Genomic DNA, 23,015 nt, shown 5'->3' with positions numbered 1-23,015 from the left:
ACTCCTGCTTTGTGTGTGTCATGGTATTCCTTTGAGTTTTTGATTCATGCTAATGGTACAAAAATAATGATTGCAAAGCTCTAAAACGCACATACCCAGTGAGCTACAATGTACCGTTGATGGATAGTTTTCACTGTATAATGGCTGACCCATTATTGATCAGTCATTAAGGTATTGGCTCTATTCTTTCCCCATGACTAATCAGCTCTGCAAAGCCACTCACATTGACATGGGTAAACACACATAATGTACCAATGTTTGCATACATATTGGGACACTTGCAAATGTGCATTCCTGTACACGCTCTTTGAATGCTCCATTAAATGCTATTACGCTTTTTTAGTTTGCTGGTGACTGAAGCAATAGTAACACCCAGTAAAACGAACCAAATTGCTGAGATTACTTACATGCTTTTTTTCTTTTTAAATCATGATTTTGATTTTTTGAGCTTAGATTTTGCACCTTACTACCAGTTTGACCCTTTATGTGCCCAAGCTTTTGGTTAAAATGAGCCAGCTTGTTTCATCACTATTCAGTAATTCCCTTACATTTGACCTACATTGTACTTGTAAAGTTAGCAAGCCCATTCATTTTGGAGAGATGTGGCTGTGTCTAACAGGATGGCCGTGGATACCATAGGGATTTAGGGGATATGGTTATCTCTATTCATTGACAAGAGACCAGTTCCATAGTGTATTCAGATTTTATGCATGCTTTGTTCACAAAAGTTACCCATACCAACCACAAAGATTGCCAGAGGCTTGCCCCACCTAGCAACAACTTAGCAAATCCCTGTCTACAGAACTTAACCCGCTGAGGACGAGTCCCGAGTATACTCGGGCAGGTGTCTATGGGAAATGCGTGTTGTAGCAAAATCAGTCCGTCCTCAACGGGTTAATAGAAGGGAGCAGGGGAATGAAATGTTTCTTTACTATGCTGCTTGGAAAAGAAACAGCCATAATTTGTAATGAATTACAGAAACAGTCTAAAACCAGTTTCCAGACATCAGTGCTAAACACTGCAAGAAAGCACTCCAGCATGTGTACCAGTTGGCTAACAACTCAGAGCACGGGTCAAAACCAAAATGTGATGCACACCTGCATCAATCAAATTTTCTGGAGATGAGAGCTCGTGCTGGAGAGAGGTGCTACCCTTAACCCTCTGGGTGACACATTCTTTTCCTGTTCATAGACTTTGTGTGTGAAAGTTGTGCACATATCATTCATTGGCACAGAGAGGACTGAAGAATTCTGCTACCTAGTCATGAGGAGATGGTCAATACTGTTTGTGAATCATTGTGATGTTACCATCTACTTCAGATATGAACATAGTGTAAACAATGACTTGAAATTATTCATTAGAATACTCCAGGCTTTGCACTTCTTTTGTTGTATACTTTGCTTGGCAGTTTTAGAATGCCAAGAAACTCATTCCAATCTTCACCTCTTTCCATTGTATGTAATACTTTTCTTCTCTCTGCCCATTCATCAATATCAACCTGTAATAGCAGACATTCATCTAAACTAACTCAACTTAACCTAACTTAACTTAACTGAACTAAACTAAACATCTATATATGTATTTGGTTGTTTTGAATTCTGCTATTGCCTAGTGTCTTTATGTAATGCCCTCAACTGCATGAGAAATGAAAATGTAAGCATTGTATCACATGAGTGATTTATGGAATACAGTTTGTAGGTGTACAATTGCTACGTACATGTACTCTTGCTGCAGCACAGACATTATTTTGTTTTTACAACCATTGTGAGTCTCAAGGCATATGGCTTGGAATTTGCGTCTGTACGATTGTGCTCTCGAACGATCCGTAAAGCCACTTTGCAGGGAAACAATGAGTGTTTACATCAGACCTCTAAAATGTTTATAGATATCATTTTGACACCTTTTGAGTGGGCAAAAGACTTTTACCTTTAATGCATCTCTTTTCCCCCCCTTTTTTCGCTGCTTCTATCAGACGTGCCTTAGACATCCAGAGTGTGAGCCAGCAAAGAAGACGCGAGACTCGGTCTTCACCAACATGAGGAAAGCCCTGGCCAGCGTGGACGACATCATCAGCGACAGGTACGACAACAAGCGGTTATCCTCGCACTCATCGCCGAACGGTATCACGTCGTGGCCCAACATGCACAGCATCATGCAAGAGCTGCATGTGAGTATGACTTTCTTCTGTTCCCATGGCAACCCCTCAGCATGCTTCGATCACTGGCAATATTATATAGTCTTCTCATTGGAAGTGAGCTTGAAAGTTGCATGCATCAAAGAAAAGCACATGACTGGTATTGGTTGTGACAATGAATCCTATATTCTTTTGCATAGTGATGCTGCAAAAATGGATACCACAAAAAATTCAAGTTGAAGGCAAGTATTGCAAAAGGACTTTGACTTACCCTATGATGAAATAGATAATGATGTTTGTTGCTGGGAATATACGTATTGTTAATGCCCCAGTTTTTTAAATATTACTTTCGGAAGGTTTAACTGTCCTAGACGTTGTGTCAGGATGTATGATGATCTCCATCTGTAGCATTTGAAACCCATTTTATGGAACATTATGAATGTTCCTTCCCCCGCCAGTCATTATCCATACACTGATCCATTTTCATATTAATGGAAGATGGATACCAATGCAAGGTTATCTCTTCTTTCCATCATTCCCATATCCAGGAAATGGGGACTGAGCAGTGCCATTGGGCATTCAATAATGGAAAAATTATTTTCTAAATGACAACTTTTTCCACCCATTTCCCGTCAAATGCGCAGGATCTCGTCGAGACGTCAAAGGTGACGTTGGCCGACGAACCCACGAGGGCCAAGATGCGCCTCGCCATGGACCTCCTGACGGACACCACGCAGGACTTCACCGACTCCGCCTACACCTCCCACGAACACCGAGAGCGCATCCTGACCCTGTGCGAGCGGGCCAAGACGAACCTCATAGCCCTGGCAGAGCACGGCCGAACGATGGTGAGTGACACCTTCTCTACTCATACCCTCCTCATCAGTTGTTTGTGTACATACAGCTGTACATGTCACAGAGCATCTAGGGAGAAAAAGAGGCATTGCACACTCTCAAAAGGTCTATTCACACTTAAGGCAAAATATCAAAGTATTACGCCTGGTATTTTGTAATGTGAATGCAAAGACTGTATACGCCATACGCCATATATTTTGCGAGTCTAAATTTTTGCAAATCGGGAATTCCTAACGATTTTGCAAGTGGTTAAATTTGCGATCGTGGAGTCCTGTACTGAACAGAGAAGAGTACACGCGTACATCACATTCACATAGGGATCAGAGTCAATATTTTCGTGTGTCTTTAATTTCGCAAATAGCACCTGACTCGCGAAATTTGCAAAAATAAAAACCTTGTGAAATATTCGGCGTATACAGTACCTTCTTCGTCAGTTGTTTGCTTACATACAGCCGTACATGTCACAGAGCATCTAGGGAGAAAAAGAGTTGTTACACACTTTCAAAAGGGCTAGTCACACTTAGGGTAAAATATCAAAGTATTTTGACGGCTATTTCGTAATGCGAATGCAAATACCTTATGAACTCACATCAGGGTAATTACCCCTGAGGACAATTACCCCTCGGCTAAATACTGGTTAGTGATGAGGTTAGTAATAAGGTTAGAGTTTGGGTAAGGGTTAGAATTAGGTTCAGAATTAGGATTATGGTTAGGGTCAGGGGAAGGGTCGGGGGTAATTGTCCAGGGGATAATTGTCCTTTACCCGTGAATTATGTTGATTTGTAGGGTGGTAATTCAAAGCTCTTGTGAATTACACATGCGACATTTGAGTGACAGTGTGAATCCCCTCACTACTAATCCCTTCCTACTGCGGTGTACATTTTGTAATTTCTCACATTACCTGACACACTGTTTTCTCCCAGTAAGAGATGTGTATGCTGTATGCACCTAATTTACCTCAGAGAGGTGTACTTTCTTGCCAGAATTGTGTACCACAGTATTTTGTGGATGAGAACGACACCAACTGAAATACCATGGTATCTATTACCATAGTATTTCATGAATGAGAATGGTACTGATGAATTACTGAAGGAGCTATAACCATGGTAATTCCAATGTGAATGCCCCTAACATTGAAAAAAAAAAACCCACCAAACCCTCAAAATATTTTTCATCATCAGATTGTTTTCTCCTTGTCTGTTCATATCAGCATTCCTATCGCATTTAACCTATTTTTGTAGACAGTCATCTATCCACATGGAAATATCAAGAGATTATATCTGCCAGACATCTGATACGATCAGAGATGACATTTTTCAAGCCTAGTATTACAGATTTTGGCAAGACCCTGTCCTGTGAAGACCTCCATTTGGTACAAAGGTAGTCATATAATGAGATGAGTAGTGTTTATGATTTTGATAAGATTGATTAAAATTAAATCTATTGATAAATCAGTCTAATTGGGTCTCTATCTCCAGAGATCCAAATGTCATGCTGTAGTGACCTGAATTTGGATGCTTAACATTTGCGTGTTAGTGATGAAGTATAAATATTTTTGTGAGGCGTCATTCTTAGTATTCCTATTAATTTGTACAGGAGTGGAACAAATCAATGATTTCAGTTCAGGTTTTCTTATTCATTCAATATGTGTGTGTTTGTGTGTGTTTGTAGGAGTATGTGTTAGCATTTGCATGTTTGCCTGCATCTTTTTAATATTCTATCATCATTTTATGTTTATATTCGTGATGGCTCAGAGTTTGAGTAGCTACATTTTCTTGCATAGGTTTGGATATTCCAGTACACAGGAAATTGTTTTTTTCAGTATACACAATACACAGCACAAACTGTGGCCTTGTTCTTCCTTGTCAAGGGGTAATTTGTGATGTGGTGGTCAGATCAAACCCAACTAATGCACCCTGAAAGTACCTTTGTGGTTTCAATAAATAAAAAAAAAGTAAGAAATTAAAGAAGAGGAATATTGCGGTGTAGATTCAAATTAAAGACCTTCACCCCATGTGCAATATAAGTGTACAATCAACATTGTATGTGTGTGCTAAGAATACATATTTTGTATATATATGCCTACAGTAGATGTCTAATTGTGTATGTCAACAGATGCATAATTTGCCTGCGAATTATTTTGACATTGTCATTTCGAACATGGAATTGCTTGGAAATTCACTGTGTGAAAAAAAATTAAAAATTATGGCTTTTATTATGAGGGAAATTAAAGTGTTAGATATGAGCATTTTTGTCATCACACACTGTAGTCGATTCATAACAGATAACAACAAAAAAATGTCAACATTCATGTGAGGAACACCAGTTGGCGGAATGGATGAATTAAACAGGAAATTTTGAGTGTTGCGCGAAAAAGGCGATGGACCTCCTTAAGATGCAGTCTGCTTGCCGTGCGTGGCCTTGCGCCGCGGAAATTTGGGCGAGGAACGGAGGGATAACATCTCTGACGTCCCCTAGGGTATCCAGCAGGAGTCTCATTTGTGATGCTCCGTAACTCGAGCATGGCCCAGTCCCCAGCATTGATGCTTATAATGGCGGGTAATGAACCAACATGGCTTTAGGTAGCCGTTTCAGGAGTAGTCTCCATTCCAGGCTCCAGTGTCTGCTATCACGTTTGTGTTCTTAAATGATTCTTCACTCTTTCCTGTCAAACTGTAATTGGGAATGCATTGATTTAGAGTTCAGTCATTTGTCTATTAGTAAATACAAATGTTGCCACTGGCAGTTATACAATGTATGTCTCATTCTGTTTCAGGATGGTAGTCATTCATATTAATTGATGATGGCATAGTCCTTTTCTTGCAATCTTGTAGTCACTCGTTGATTGTTTCTGTGAAAAACAATTGCTTCCATTGCTACTTGCTTGCACTTTTAATCTGGTCTTTTTATGTTTGTTTGTCATTTAAATATAAAAGTACATATCAGATATCAGCATGATGAATACCTTAATGAAGTCTTAAGTACAGTACAGTGCACATATCTGTCTCATTCCTTTAATGTGCCAAGAAAAAAAAATGTGCTCTTTAAGAGGTAGAGTAAGCTGGGTTCTAGTTATATGTATCTCTTATTATTGGACAGGCTTTATGCTGCATACTAGGTTTTTTCTTGGAGTATTATAGAGTTAGAAGAATCTGCAGCTATGAGACTACTAACACCTACATTTGTATGATCTCATCCCAAACTTAATGCTCAAGATTTTTTTTTGTGTTGTTGTTTAAGGCACAATCTTTAGTTCTCATTCTGTGGAGTGGTTGTTGTAGCTTGTCATATTCCCATGGCATGACACATTTACACTGGGAGCTCGACTTTTTGTGACAATTCTCGTCAGAAGATGCCCTGAAAACTTGGCTTTCCTGTGGTACCACAGAGTCTGCCTTGAATGCATGATTTTTTACCTTCTTTCTCTCTCACTCCTTTCTCTTCCTATCTATCTATCTATCTATCTATCTATCTATCTATCTATCAATATATCAATCTATCTATCTATCTATCTATCTATCTATCAATATATCTATCTATCTATCTATCTATCTATTTTAATATATCTCTTTCTAGTTCTTGTCTTGTAATATTTCTATATCTCTCTCCCCTCCCCTTCTCTATCTATCTATCTATCTATCTATCTATCTATTTGTATATAAAAATATTTATTTTAATATCTATATCTCTACCTCTTGTCTTATTTCTATCTATCTCTCACTCCCTCACCCCTCTCTATGTATCCATCTCTCTCTCTAGATCTTATCTTTCTTTCTATATATTTATTTATCTGTCTCCCCTCCCCTTCTCTATCTATCTATCCATCTATCTATCTATCTATCTATCTATCTATCTATCTATCTATCTATCTATCTATCTATCTATTTGTATCTATTTATTTTAATATCTACGGTATATCTCTACCTCTTGTCTTATTTCTATCTCTCTCTCCCTCACCCCTCTCTATGTATCCATCTCTCTCTCTAGATCTTATCTTTCTTTCTATATATTTATTTATCTGTCTCCCTCCCCTTCTCTATCTATCTATCTATCTATCTATCTATCTACTTAGTATCTATTTATCTATCTATCTATCTATCTATCTATCTATCTACATTGTATCTGTCTATTTATCTATCCATCTCTCTCTCTCTCTCTCTCTCTCTCTCTCTCTCTCTCTTTCTCTCTCTCTCTGTATCTTGTTTTATTGCCAAAACTAAAGACTTCTGACGGTTTCATGGCAATTTTTAACAATCATCACAACTGGTCATTTGGGATCCTTTGTTTTTTAATACATACATGTATCCAAAATTTTCTGGGTACATTGCGAGTAAAACAAACATTTCGCAATGTCTGTGGCTTACATCTGAGACTTCTCAAAATGAAAAAAAAAAAGGTAGGCTAGCAAATATGAAATAAAAGAGAATGCTCTGTGAGGTGCATCTTTTGCCAGGGTACATTTCTGTTTGTTTATTTGTGTGTGTTTCTGTGTTTCTGTTTTTCTTGGCTGTATGTCAGATGCATTTCAAATGTTGTTATGATGGCTAAAGGCACCCTGCACCCCTCAATCAAGACATCAGGATGCCTTTGCAAATGTTGAGTGTCGGCGTTGATGCGAATCGCTCATGAAAAGGGGGCCTTGGGGTGTAATTCCAGCAGTGGAGATAGCGGTCCTAGATTTGGGGGCCTTCTGCGGAAATGGCGGCCAAATGTTGTCAAGTTGAATGTTAGCCTTTCTCTATGCCGTCTCACATACAATTTTGTACAGTGCATGCAAGTTTGTGTACTGGTACACATATGCCTTAAAGAGAAATTTCATCCTGATATTATGTTACTTTGCTTGAAAACAGAAAATGAGAAAAGTAGATCATGGAAAATTTTGGAAAAACATAATGCAAAGAAAAAAAAAAACTGTTGAGTATAGAATGTAAAACAAATTGGTAACTGTATGTGACAAAGACGTTTTACGATTATAGCAGCTCTTCATTTCTTTTGTTCACACAAAGTCAGCAAATTCCATTTTCCTCAAATATTTGGGCACGACAGAAGCTGAGAGGACATGCACAAATATATTTCTTGTATTGTATTTTTTAGAACAAATCTGAAGAAACTTTTCAGAGGAAAAATCAAGAATAGCTTACTTTTCATGTACAAACTGAGAGGAGGGCTGCTCAATACCTACAGTAATGTACAATTGTATGTCACACAGAGTTGCCGATTCAATTGTATCAAACTATAAATTTCAATAGTTCCTAACTTTTGTGTATGTCTGTTTGTGTGTCTTTTTCTTCTTTTTTTTCTGAAAATTTATAGAAGTATTTGCCTGATTTTTCTGTTTTTCATACAAAGCAACATAATATCAGGATGAACTTTCCCTTAACCCATTGAGGACGGGTTGATTTTGCTACAACACACATTTCCCATCTTTAACAATTGACTCCCTCTCACCTGAGTAATACTTGGGACTCATCTTCAACAGGTAAAGTTTGAGTCATTGATGCAAGTGTTGCCAATTTGGTCTGTCCAACAGGTTCGGTCTCAGACAAAGAGTACACGGGTAGCAGAAGAAATCTTCTTTTTTTTTCTTTTTTCTTTTTTAATCGGCTGGTCTTATACTTTAGACACTAATGTTGTCCATGTTTCCCTCAAATGAAGAAAACAGCTCCATCTTTCCTTATTTTATGCACTCAGGAGAGATTGTGCAGATTGTCATGTAAGAAAATTCTTTTAGTTTGAGGTAAAGGTCTTGAATGGACATAGTTGCATTTCATGTGTGTAATGCTTACATTGTTCACATACATGTACATGCAAACACTCTGCATGGTTATTAAGCTTAGTTTTCCTTTTTTTAAGGGCAATTTACTCTGAATTGTTGATTTTGAATCAGTATGTGACCCGCTACAACAAAAGGATCCGATAGTCGGGGGAGGACAATTTTCTGAAAATGGCATGACATTATTCCCTTTACTCTTCTACTTTAATTTCATATATAGCACAACTCATAAAAGTACTTGGTTGCGGAGATATCAAAGATTTTATTAGCGCATGTCAAGTGGTTGAGGAAATCAGAGTTTCGAGAAAAACGCCTCCAAAGTTTTCCTTCAGACGCTATCACGATCAAGGGGAGGCGAGACAGTTTTCATCGCTTGACAATAGAAGGCATGCTCCTAGCGACCTCCGCGATGTTCACTCAAGCTTAGCGCCAGCGGTCTACGCACGACCAATCAGTAATCAGGATGCCACGCACTGACCAATAAGATCACTTCCTCGTTGCTAGGGGCGAAGTCTAGCTGTGGCGCTAAATCCAAATCTTCGGACACGTTTCTGTTACATTGAAAGTTGGAAAATCATGGCCCAGGAAAACGCCAATTTCTTGCCTTTCCTCTGATCATTTAGCTTCGAAATTTCGGCAGATGATAGACAAAACATTAGACTACGAAATTATGCCAAAAACAGAAATTCGATTGATTTGACCAATTTTGATGATGTGACTTCAAACTCGATATTCTCAGCTCGGCCTTCAGCGACTTTAGGATCCTTTTGTTGAAGCGGGTCACATATATCTGTTTCATTTTCTTCAAAAAACCAAGAAGTAAAGAATATTCTTTGTGTTTTAAGCCGCATTATGACATCAACTGTTAAAATTCTATTTTATAAAGGAAGGAGAACTCTCCCAGTGACATACATTGTAGAGACCGCACATTATTGACGGTTTAGCATGTGACTCCCCTTGGGCAATCTTGAAGCCCATATTAATATAGGTGACCACAGGATGTGGGGGTTATTTTGCATCAGTGTTGGGGTCAGACACTCTCTGTGAGTGGATGGAATCCTTGCTCCTTTTAAGAGCCTCCCTTTTGAATTTCAATCTTCCTACCTCTCGAGGTTTCCACGCTCCTGATTCATCGACTGATTAAAGAAAAAAAAAGGGGGGGGGGAAAGAAATGGAGAAGGGAAAATTTGTTTGTGGAATCCAGAGGATTATTTTGGCTCATTTCCTCCTGTTGACCCAGAAATGCTGCTGATCTCCCCGACGAGCGGTGTTTAGAGATCTAAAGCTGTGATCAGAGAGAGCAAGTGGGAGAGAATACGGAGAGAAAAAAGAAAGAGTTTGTAAAAGAGATGAATAGATGGAAATAGTCTAAACTAGAAGAATAAGTACATAAATGGATGTAGAGAAAGAAAGATTCTGCTAGACAAGTGTTCCAGTCTATTTAGCTATGAATTCAATATCTATAAATTTCTCTATCTGACTATCCATCTATCTGTCTATCTATCTATCTGTCTATCTATCTATCTATCTATCTATCTATCTATCTATCTATCTATCTCAGTTTCTGTATCATATTCTTTCTTCTATCTATTTATTTATCTATCTATCTATCTATCTATCTATCTATCTATCTATCTCAGTTTCTGTATCATATTCTGTTTCTATCTATCTATCTATCTATCTATCTATCTATCTATCTATCTATCCATCTATCTATCTATCTGTTTGTCTGTCTGTCTATGCACTTTATATGTATCTATCTTTCTGTATATCTACCCATCTTCCCATCTATTCATATATCTGGGTTTACATACATGATAATGCATTCCTATATTTATGTATTTATGGGTGTCTGTGTCTTTAGATATGATGGTTTCAAAGATTAACAAACAGTGAGTCAAAAACTGGAGAAATAGATAATATAGTTTGTGATGTCCTGGTTTGAACATTTATCGTGAAGTTTGTTTCTATGTACATCATTACATTTGTGACACTTTGTTCTTTAACTTTTGTTTTCATTTTTGCTCTGTAAGGAACAGCAGAGCAAAGATCGTTTAGTGTAGTAAGACTCTTTGATGAGTAGGCAAGGTGAATGTTCACACCTTCGCCGGAGGAGACTTTACTGCTGCTCCAGAATGACAACCCTTTCAGCTTTGATAACATTGACCTGCAAGATTTCCCCCCCCCCCCCTCTGATAACAAGTGGAATGAGATCAGAGCAGTTCTTGTCAAGGCTGGTGAAGTGATGTGGCACGGTCCACCACTACAGGTGGAGGGCCCATTTTTAAGTTCTTGTGATACACGCCAAGGGATTTCTTTAGGATAACAGGTGTAATTGGACCAGATCTGTACTCCAAGCTGGTAAAGTGATGTGGCGCATTCCAGCACTACATGCTGAGGACCTCTTTCAAGTTTTGTTGACGCAGGTCCCCGCGATTTTTCTCTCGGATAGCTCCCTTTTTTGTCGTGCGAGAGCTGCACTTGAAAGCAGGGTCTGAATAAGAGGTGCAGTTTAGTGCAGGACTTTATCGAGGACCGGTTTCGAGTGCTGTTGATGCGGGTCGGGGGGATTTTTGTCGTAATCGGACCAGAGCTGCTTCTCCGCGCCAGTGCAGCAGTGGGCGATTGATGGGGCTGATGGTAATGGTTAATGAAGCATCCACACTCATTCCCTCCACATCGCTTTCATCCTTAAAGGGGAGCCGACATCGTGCACGCTCTCTCTCTCCTTACCCAGCGCTTTTTGTTTTTGGTGTTTTTGTTTTATCTCATCTTTGAAGGGATTCTTCCTTGGATGGATGCCTTCTGTTAAGGAGTGTGAAAGATATTTGACGGTTAAGATGAAAGACTTGTCAATGTATCCTTTGAATGCGTGACCCATCAGCTGCCGATATGCATTATTCAGGCAGAAATGTTCCCGGCAGCATGCTGAACAGCTGAGGCAAAGCCATTGCTTCCCGAAGATTATTCCCACATATCGATTAAAGGACAGACAAAGGTGCATTTCCCTCTTGAATCCACATCTCATGATACAGCTGGTAATGGTACAATATGTATATAAAGGGTTAACACTAAAAAAAAAACAAACAAACAAAAAAAAACAAAGAAAAAAAAACTAATGTACAAATAGGTACGGTCCTGGAATCCATCATGAAAAAACAAAAAAGGTAACAGTATTGGCGAATTCTTGGTCACTCACATTCAACCCCATGATAGAAATAGACTCAATTAAAATGAATGACCAATGTTGGCAATTTTCTTGATCATAACAAAGGGAGAAAATTGCAATACCGGAATTAAGTCTTTAGTACTCTTTCACAAAACCAATGGGCAGTAGTGACTTGATTTCGACTGAAGCCACCTCTTACTTTAGCAATTATGTAATCCACATTTGCGTCTCAGAACATGTTCTACATTACAGTGAGAGGATGAATGTTGAGATATTGATTCAGAGTACATTTCTTTCAAATATTTCCTGACCAAAAGCAGAATCATGGTATGAGTTCTGAATGCCCTTCAGCCTGAACACACGGGGCCCCAAACTGATGAAGAGAAAATTTTCACTGAGAAATAATTGTCTCAGGAAACGGTGCGAGTCAATGAAGTGTTTTTCCTCTGGGAGTTTTCTGGTTCTTGATGAGAGCGTGACGGATGAGTGGCAAAGATTATTTGACTGAAATACCTTGAGAGAAGATTGAGCCTGCCTTTAGGCAGACCACTACATGGTGGGATGATTTGATGTAGCAGAAATATGCAGAAAATATGGTGTATGATAGCCTCAAGATTGCAAGCTTGGAAGGCAAAAAGCCCTTTTACTCCTTAATTGTTGAGTTTCATGGAAGCCTGATAGGAATGAAATCGTTTTGTAGAATGGTTTTTGTTTGAGAAAATAAAAGATCAAGAAAGAGAAAATCGATCTTGTATGAGGCTTTGAAAACAAAATTGTAATTAAAATAAAAGGAGAAAATCTGACTTTCTGTTGTATTCTAAAAATGATATCGATGCAAATATTTCTGGCAAAATCCTCTAGCTGTAAATACACTGTACATAAAGTAAATTTGGATTTATGATTTTGGCATTTAGTTTTTCAAGTGATCTATCCTTTGCAAGCTCCGCTTCTCAGTAGATTTGTATTAGTTACCCTTTTCCATCAGTATATTAAACATTCTATTACCATTGTAAAGTAATGGTAAAGTAATTGTAATTGTAAAGTAATTTGTTCAACATATGTATTGGATAGAAAAGAAGAACTCTGTGAGAAAAGTAACTATATGAAATCAGCCAAGTTGACCCAAAATGCATATTTTCAGGTCTATTTGAAAGTCAATGGCACAATGTATTCCTTTGTGTGTGTGCATGTTTGTGGTTGTTTGTTTGTTTTTTTGTTTTAAATGCAGGCTTACACATGAGTTTGAATGGGGAAAAAGTAAAAAAAATCCACTGTGACATTGGCAGGGAGACATTAGCATCGGGCCATGTTTAACCCGTTGAGGACGAGTCCGAGTGTACTCGGGCAGGGATCTCTATGGGAAATGCGTGTTGTAGCAAAATCAAACTGTCCTCAACGGGTTAAGAAACAGTGTGCTGCTGTGTTAGCAGCCCATGTGGCAAACTGAACATGGTGATTCATACGCCAGCTTATCTCCAGTTCTCCTGAATATTTTCCAAGCAGTCATTCCCATCACACTTGTCTGTTTCATCTGCCTGAAGAGTCGAGAGAGAGAGAGAGCTTACTATTGGCACTAGCTAGTCTTCTGAAGAAGAAAAGGACTATACATTGTAGAGCTACAATTTGTGTACGTGTACAGTGTACTGTATACCTGTTACTCTTTTTCTCATGCCAACATAAGAGTAACAAACGGCCGGGGGAGGGGGAGGAGGAAGAGGATTGGAGGGGAGTTGGAGGAGGAGGGGGTGGGGAGAGGGAGTGGGAGGAGGAGGAGGAGGGGAGGGGAGTGGGAGGAGGAGGGGTTGGGGAGAGGGAGTGGGAGGGGGAGGAGGAAGAGGATGGGAGGGGAGTTGGAGGAGGAGGAAGAGGAAGGGAGGGGAGTGGGAGGAGGAGGAGGAGGAGGAGAGGAGGGGAGTGGGAGGAGGAGGAAGAGGAAGGGAGGGGAGTGGGAGGAGGAGGAGGAGGGGAGGGGAGTGGGAGGAGGAGGAGGAGAGGAGGGGAGTGGGAGGAGGAGGAGGGGAGGGGAGTGGGAGGGGTAGGAAGGGGAGGGGGAGTGGGAGAGGGTAGCAGTAATACCATCCAGCATTTTATATGCCATCAAGAAGTCTGATATGCCTTGATCAATGGTCAAAGGTTATCATGCTGTTTGTTCAAACATTTAATGCTGTACAGCAAGTATGTCTGTAAAATATACACATAGTAGGCTGACATGCAAAGAGTCTATAGCATGAACACAGAAATGTTTCTTTGCCAAAAAGTGTAGAACCCACTGAAGAAGCATACAAGATTTGTGGGTCATCCTGCGGACCTTTCAGCTAGATTTAGGCCAACAGCTTGCTGGAAGACTATGCTCCATGAGGGACTCAGGACTGACCCCCCCCCCCCCCCCCCCCCGCCCCCTCTCAGGCTTGCCTGTAGAGGCGGTGACTGCCACAAAGATGTGCTGCTCAGACACCTGTGCCATTTCCTTTCATGTCATGCGTCTATTTCCTCCCCACCGCACCTTGTTTCTCACTATTTCCTCTCCCAATTCAGCCTCCATCTTCCAACTTCCTCTGATGAGGAGCTGCTGCAGGCAGGCATCATTTGTGTCTGTTTTTTTCAACCCATTGAAGACCAGTCCCGAGCATACTCGGGCAGAGGTCTATGGGAAATGAGTGCTGTAGCAAAATCAGTCCGTCCTCAGTGGGTTAAAGGAGGCAGGCTGTGTCTGTTTGTTGTGGATGAAAGTTAAAGGGACACATCAACCCATAATCGAAGTTGTCTGTTTGCTTGTTTTGACCTGTTTTGTATCTGGATCTCGTTTTGTTAACTATATGTACATGTACTGCACATACTTACAATACATACAGTGTGCATACAAGTGTGTATGTATGTGTGTTTGTGTGTGTATTTCCATATACAGATCATAGAGAAATATTTATGGAGAGAGTGAGAGGGATATATATGTATAATCAAGTTGAATATGTGCATTATATACATTTCTTAGTATGTCTGTTTGTTTAATAATCCCATTTACACGCAAAGCTGAAGTGATGCAGATTGTTGATAAACAAAGTACTGGCGCAATCAATTTTTACTTTTCCCTTCTTTCATATCAAAACTTGCACCGGGACAATTAAATCAAAGGAATATGATCATGCTTAATGTTCTAGAGTGAACCATAATTTTTTTTTTTTTTTTTTTTTGTATAGACTGTATCGTTTTATCTTCTTTCTTTTTGTATGTGTGTTTAGTGTAGTTCTGCCTTATACGAAGCAACCTGTGTAATTTAATGTTGTACCTACAGTGTAAATGTTTTTTAATTGTAATTCAGAATGTATGTGATGTTACCAAGAATTGTCCAAATGATGTCTCAGAACTGTATCTCATAAAGCCAGAGTATGTTCAAATGGAAACTTCTAATTTCAAAGTTTTCATTTTTATAACAGCACTGGAAGACAATAACTCACTCTGGTAATGAGAATGTAAATGCTACTGGGACAGGGAGGAAACTGCTCATAACCAAGCAGAAAACAGCTGACAGTGGTAGCTCTCGATTCTCAATATTTCCGTCGCGCTGAGAATACGCCACTGCGTAGCAGCCTGCGATAGTTAATGAATGATCTGTCCCCGTGGGGGAATAGCCTTGCGTTTGATTAGGTCGATAGCTGGCCCATCTCTGTCAGTGGAACTAGCATCTTTCTTGTCTAGGGGCATGGGGGGGGGGGGAGGTTGATTGCCTCCCTGTAATTTGCACTTGTCATCATTTTTTTTTTTTTTTGAGTGATGAAGTATTGAATAGATGCATGGATGTTGATTTATTGATGTATCATCATCCTTTAACCCTTTCAGAGTCACCATCAATAAATGACATGCAAAATTGTAAACAAGCAAGTCACTGAATGAAGTGATGGAGCTACATGCCCTTGTATAATATACCAAGTTATAAAGCTCTGAAACGACACTCATTCTCTATTGGTACTTCTCCAGGAAAAATTGTGCATGGTATACCATATGTGTCGTAGCTCACAGTAGTTTCTTTATAGTTAATGATGTGAATTTTGTGGGCCAATATTCATGAAATTTGTAACTAACACACCCAACTGTTGTCTTGAAATCACTGTCTTTGAAAAGAGACAAAATGAATTTTTATTTCTTATTTTGTTGCTGTTGTGATAGATGTCATATTTATCTCCTTGCAAAATTGTCTTACATAACTCTCTTGGAGTAGTTTGCACATGGTCTTTGAACATTTATAAAAGAGATATTGTCGGCTGAGAATGAGAAGGGCGTTGAGGTGCCTGGAACACTATGGCTTTAGTGGCAGCTGAACTCCCTTTAATATCATTCTCACCCGACGAATTATATGGTGCCATACAAATCCTGTGGATCATCATCGTCATCATCTTCATCTTTATAGTTCATGAGATACAATGTATGTGGCTTGTATGGTATTAAGATGTTAAAATTTATGAAGAAGGCTTGGTAAAGGATACACCAGCTTGTGGAGAGATGGAGTTAAGTGAGTTGTTATACTTCACTCAATATGACATACATTGTACAATGTAGTCATATCACTTCTTTTGCTCTAATGTCATTGCATTCCGCACAAACAGTAATAAGTATGTTATATGCAGTGGCAGTTTTATCTGAAGGGCTTTGTCTCATGTGCACCATCTCCACTTCCTCCCCCTCCTTGCAGGACAAGAGACCGTCAGACAGGCAGGAAGATGAACTCGAGGTTCTTGTCGTCAAGATGATCAAGTCAATATCTGACCTCAGGAAACAGGTAAAAATAATTAGCATTCAAGGTTTCTGCTGAAAATATTTAGATTGATCATTTTTAAAAATAGTATTATGTGTCTTCCATCATGCGCATGGCAGATTGTCATTACAGCGCTTCCCTGCCCGTTGCAGATTGTCGCTAGGCTGCTTGTAGGTAGGCCCAGTCAGCCATGAGTATAGATTTGCCATGTAGTGCGTATGGGGTTAACGACATAAGAAGCAAGTTAACAACATTCTGCCATGCACACAACGATTTGTCCTACTCTGTGGGGCATATATATTCTTGCCTGCAAAATGCCAAATGTTTGACTGTGTGTGCTTTCCATCTGTACTGTTTCTCCAAAGTTTAGTTTAATCCTCTTGAAAGAACACATATAAGACATGTAGCATTCTAGTGTTCAATTATCTGAGGAATATTAGATAGTTTATTCAAATTAGTTCTCAGCAATCACTTCTTTCAATTTCCCTGGTTTTGTACATCAGAATAAATGTGATATCAAAGGATACCCATGGCTGTGTAAGACAAAACTGCATTAAAAAAAAAGAGCATTTTATATAGATATGAAAAAAAAAACCAGCACAGATGGACCCACTTCCACTCGCCAAAATATCCTAACCAAGCCACCCCTCTCCCAAAAAGTTTAGAAGAGGTTTACAAATAGTACCATAGCAGAATGATGACTTCTCTTGGGGGGAGGGGGGAAACCACCTTCATTGCTTTCAGAAGATTGAACCTTTAAATCAGTGCTGTGGAGAAAAGCAAACAATGTATTTTCACAGAGAGTAGATTAGTAAGGAATACTTCAATTTTACCTCCCTTTTTAACACTGCATGATACTTTCATCCACGTGAATGGCCATTTCAAACCGCACTGACGTCTTTTCCGCTTGAGACAACCCCTGGGATATAGCTGGAATATCACATACATGTACAAAATCTCTCACAGTAAAACTTCATATGTTTGTTTTTCTGTGTGTGTGGAAAAATCATCTTGTGATTTTCAATGAGAGTTCATGATTGGCCATCGGCAATTCTGTTGCTCTGACAATCTTAGTCTCCAAGGCGGAGGCGACCACTCACAAGTACACTCCAGTACTTGCACCTTTTGTACATCCTTCAAAAGTGGGCATTTATGGCTTTGTTGCTATGGAAACAGTAGACGTAGGAGGAGGATGCAATCACACTGAAGTGAGATGAGTGCATTGGCCGTCTGGTTGATAGCAATGTTCTTTTTTTTCTAAATATGTTTCTAGTACCAGAAAGGAAAGGTGGTTTCCATCTCTGGATTTTACTAACGAATCCCCTCTGAACGTCAAATTAATTGGACATCTCCATTTAAATGCATGATACAATTTGATGTTTTTTGCTTTGTCCTTCTGTCATTGCATTGCATGATGGGAGTCTGTTTATTGACCATACATCAGCTATGAAAGACATGAGAGCATTTAGGAATTGTGAATTAGTTTTAGGAAAATTTAGTCTATCATAACCTCTTTAAAAGTCTTTACCCTAATCGAGCCCCTGGGAGAGGGGTCAAAGTATTTTCAGTGCAACGTCTTAGGATTACTCGGATATGTCTAAACCTTTAAGACCCCGTTTACAGTGCGGGGCCGGGCTCGGCCGCGGCCGAGCCGCGGCCGAGTCCGGCCTCAATTGCGCGGCCGAGCCTCGCAATTTTGTCCGTTTACACTGCTGGGCTCGGCCGCGCTTTTGATTCAAACCTTTCAATATTTTGTCGTAGTGGCGCTCTGCTTGCAAACAAATGCAATTTTGGTATTGTCTGGTTTTCAGGCCCTTTGCCAAGTGAATTCCGTGGCGACGAAGTCGCCGTTCGGGCAAAGGCCTTTGCCGAAGGAAAGAATCCTTTGCAGGACAAAACCACCTTAAACTATACTAGTTTTCGACGTTGAGGGGGATAATATCCTGAATAGCGAAAGATACAGGCAGAGGGTTTGGAAGCCAGACTAAACTTGGCCGCGCAATTGGCCGCGCATTTGGCCCAGTTTGCGTTTACACCAAGAAGAGGCAGGGCTCGGCCGCGGCTCGGCCGCGGCCGAGACCACCTCCAGAGCGAGGCCAAATGCGAGGCCAATTTTGGCCTCGCATTTGGCCTTTTGCGCGTTTACACTGAAGCGGGGCTGGGCTCGGCCGCGGCCGAGCCGCGGCCGAGCCTCGCACTGTAAACGGGGTCTAACTCACTGCACTGTTTTCATGAATTTTTTTTTTTTCATTATTGCAGATTTGCCATTATTTCCATTCTGATTCCTCTCACCCTCCCCGGAATAGTTAGTATGTATGAGGCCAAGGTTGCTGTAATCTGTGTATTATCACCTCAATCCACACACACACACAAAAGGAGAAAAAATGTCCAAAATACTCCAGTAAGGGAGAGTTCATTGTACCATGTTTCTTGAATCACCATTGTGTTGATATTTTTCTTTGCTTCCTTATTTTCCCAATCATTTCTTTTTTAATTTCTTTTCAAATCTCATTTTATTTTGAGAATGCCCACTCATATGGCCATTCTTGTGGTGTACAGTATATGGCGCAGAAATGTGTCTCGTTGACAGAAAAGAAAAATTGAATGCTTTCATCATCATTCTTTTCACCATTCATCCTACAGGTGTAGTTGTGCAGCCACTTAGGCAGCCAAAGATCCATATCTTCTCTCAGCCACTGTGCAAACTGCCTGTGTGACACATTATTCGGAAACTACAATGCATTTTTAGGTTATTGGAAAATATTTGATTTTTTTTTTTTTCAGAGCAATGTAACTTTTTGAAGCATTTATGCTGAAAATGCAGCACAGCAAAATTATAGAGAAAAGCTTTGCTTCGATATGAATTTTATGAGAAAGGTATGGCTGTAATGCTTTCAATATGCTGTGGCCCATTGTGATTTATCAATCGTTTTTGTAGACAGTTTTGCGTTTGAGCAAAATATGTGAAGATAGTAAGCCAACTACTGAGTCACATGTGCAAATCTGGCACAAAAGGAGGTAGCATGATTGACCTTATACCGTCATTGGAGCCTTTGAACTGTATTGCTTTACTTGTTATCTTGTTGTGATTATGTGGTACATTGTATGTGCAGCTCCAGCACACGGCGTTGGACCATGCCTCAGAGGTCTTCAAGGTGGGTGAGGACCACACCACGCTACACAAGCTGAAGGATGCGGCCAACTCGGGGCAGGTGGACGTGGTACAGCAGCTGACCGTCCGGTTCCACGACTACGCTGACCAGATCAGAGAGGTAAGACTGACCCACGGACTGAGGGATGGAAAAAAAAAAAAAAAAACATTTCCAGGGATGATTGATAGAGAGAGGGAAGAGGAGGAGGAGAAAGAGAGGAAAGCAAAGATTTTAGACACCTGCTGTAATTCCAGAAAAAAAGTCAGTTTGACCAACTCACCTGCAGTGTTTGGGCAATGGTCAGACAATGTCTAGGATTTTTAGGCACATTCATGTAAAAGTAAAGCTGCTGGTCAGGAGCAGTATTCATTCTAGGTGTGCATAGGGTACATTCTCAACGGGAACAATTCTCCTGTATTAATAAAGCACCTTCTTAGGCTACTGTAACCGTCACATTTTACAGGACTGGTGAATATGGTTTGGGGCGAAAGTAAGAATAACAATGTATTTATCAATGTTGATAATTAATACAATACATGTTGTACCAAATAAGTAAATCTAGACCATATTTATCACAATCTTGTGCAATTGTTGCAGTTTGTACAACGTTCATTTATACAATGGTCACTGTTTCATCTGTGCAGCTTTATAGCTGTCAGGTTTACAATGTCTTTCCAGGAATGCCACCATCTGAATGTGCATTTGTGGAGTTGTTATTACTTTTTAGCACATGTGTACAGTTGACAAAATTTCTACAATGCATTTACAGTGATTGTTGAACTTCATTGTTCACTGTTAACCAATTATGATATGCAATCAACTACATACAAATTTTGTCCGTGGTTCCAGGTGTGCAGGTTACTGGGTCACGTGTCCACTCTCGCCCCGCTGACCATCACGTCTGACCATGCAGAGAGTAACATCAGTATGCTGGACTCACAGGTTGGTTCTCCTGGTCCTTCTTCGGTGCCTATCTCTCCCACTCTACAATTTCCTTCATTTTGCAAATTGTTTGGACTGGATATAATTGCATGTATCATAAACTCTGAAAAATATTGTCTTCCAGGACACAAAAGTTTATTGTCTAGTCTCAGAGATTGGAAATCAGTATTTTTGGTCATTCTGCCAGTGTTTCTTCATCAGAGTTCAGCCACTTTACAAAATTGTTTTTTGAAGTCCCAATTCGTGAAATGTTGTACTCACTGCAGAAATTATCCTCTTGTTATCATTCACTTTTCGATCAAGAATTCACACCCACTTGCACACCTACTTACAAGTCTGAATGCACAAATATTGTACTCCCAGCCAAAATTATCATCTTGTCATCAACAAATTTCTCTGAAATACTTTAGATATTTCGTAACTGGGAAAAATTAGACGGAAGTGGTTCAATTAAAAAAATCTGGACAAATTAAACAAAAGTTTTCAAAACTTTGCCATTTAGAGAGAGAGAAAGAGAGAAAAAGGAACTTCAATCTTTTGGTATTTGTTGCCAGTCTGGGAATCTGTCATGAATTCGACAACCGAAACCAACAACTAGTTATGAACAATGAACAAAGAAGAAAGAATTGTCTTTGAAATTTGAAAGTATGAATGATAGTCAAAAGTATAAATTTATCAAATGATATTAAAATGCAGACGATTTTCTTCCAATTATAAGTGTAGGCCTCTCAAATTAGAGCTGAAGAAACCTTGTTTCTTCTCATCCCATGTCCAGCTGACTGGAGCAGCCATCACTCTGGCCATGAACCACAACAGCAAGATAGCCAAGGAGAACCTGGACGTCTTCATCGATGCCTGGGAGTGCCAGGTCAACGACCTCAGTCTGCTGGTCAAGGAGGTCAACGACTGCTGTCTGGGCAGAGGAAGTGAGTCAGGGTGGGGCAGAGTATGGGTGGGGCAGAGTAAGGATGGGGGTAAGTGTTAAAGGGCGGGGCATAGTTAAAGAATTACATTAGCACTGGTCAGAGTGAGTTAGGGTGGGGCAGAGTGAGTTAGGGTGGGGCAGAGTGAGTAAGGGTGGGGCAGATCAAGAGTGGGTCAGGATGGGACAGAGTAAGGGTGGGGCTTAGTAAATAAATTGTGTAGGATGGGCAGATTGAGTTAAGATGGGGCAGAGTGAGTTTGGGTTGGGGTGAGTGAGTGAAGGTAGGGCAAGGTGAGTTCGAGTGGGGTAGAATGAGTTTGGTGGGGCAGAGTAAGTTAGGGCGGGGCAGAGTGAGTTAGGGTGAAGCAGAATGAGTTAGGGTTAGGCAGAGTGAGTTAGGGTGGGGCATGAGTTTGGGTGGGGCACAGTGAGTTAGAGTGTTAGAGTGAGGCAAAGTGAGTTAGGCTGAGACAGAGTGAGTTCGGATTTGAGCAGAGTGAGTTCAGGTGGGGCAGAATGAGTTTGGGTGGGGCAGAATGAGTTTGGGTGGGGCAGAGTAAGTCAGGGTGAGGTAGAGTGAGTTAGGGTGGAGCATAGTGAGTTAGGGAGGGGCAGAGTGAGTTAGGGAGGGGCAGAGTGAGTTAGGGAGGGGCAGAGTGAGTTAGGGAGGGGCAGAGTGAGTTAGGGTGGGGTAGAGTAAGTTAGGGTGGGGCAGAGTGAGTTAGGGTGGGAAAGAGTAAGTTAGGGTGGGGCAGAGTGAGTCAGGGTGGGGCAGAGTGAGTAAGGGTGAGGCTGAGTACAAATGTGGTTAAGTAAGGGTGGGGCATAGTGAATTAATTATGTAGCATGGGGCAGAGTGCATTAGGGTCGTACAGAGTTAGTTAGGGTGGGCAGGATGAATAAGGGTGGGGCAGATTGAGTTAGGGTGGGGAAGAATGAGTTTATAAGAGTGGGCAGGGTAAGGATGTGGCAGTGTGTGTTAGGGTAGGGCAGAATGAAGAAAACAAATTATAGTGAGGCACGGATTTAGCACTAATGCCAGCAAGGATACACAAGCGTTGTATTAAAGGATACATATGACATAAGAGTTGTCATCTTAACCCATTGTAGACTAGTCCCGAGTATGCTTAGGCAGGTTTCTGTGGGAAATATGTTAAAGCAAAATTAACTCATCCTCAACGGGTTAATTTCCAGGTCTTTGTCTTGCTGATATAGCATTCATTTTCTTAATCTGTGCTTGGGGGGGGGGGGGGGGGGATTTGATCACTTTAATGATAAGGCATGTGCAAGCTAGTGATTGTACAAACGTCAGTATGTG

General features: G+C 40.4%; 1 protein-coding gene across 3 annotated transcripts in view; it reads left to right on the top strand.

Annotated features, from left to right (window-relative positions):
• Positions 1-23,015, top strand: part of LOC140245042 (alpha-catulin-like) — a 169,784-nt gene that overhangs the window by 132,103 nt on the left and 14,666 nt on the right. For all 3 annotated transcript variants that reach the window (XM_072324635.1, XM_072324634.1, XM_072324636.1), the window contains 6 exons: positions 1,973-2,167; positions 2,779-2,982; positions 16,616-16,702; positions 19,792-19,950; positions 20,680-20,772; positions 21,548-21,698. In XM_072324635.1, coding sequence (XP_072180736.1) covers positions 1,973-2,167; positions 2,779-2,982; positions 16,616-16,702; positions 19,792-19,950; positions 20,680-20,772; positions 21,548-21,698 — 889 coding nt within the window. The remainder of the gene's footprint in view (positions 1-1,972; positions 2,168-2,778; positions 2,983-16,615; positions 16,703-19,791; positions 19,951-20,679; positions 20,773-21,547; positions 21,699-23,015) is intronic.

The sequence above is a fragment of the Diadema setosum genome, chromosome 22, assembly GCF_964275005.1.
Source record: "Diadema setosum chromosome 22, eeDiaSeto1, whole genome shotgun sequence".
In the NCBI taxonomy this organism is placed as follows: Eukaryota; Metazoa; Echinodermata; class Echinoidea; order Diadematoida; family Diadematidae; genus Diadema; species Diadema setosum.
Note: the sequence above shows the minus strand (reverse complement) of the source record. Positions and strands in the feature narration are given on the sequence as shown.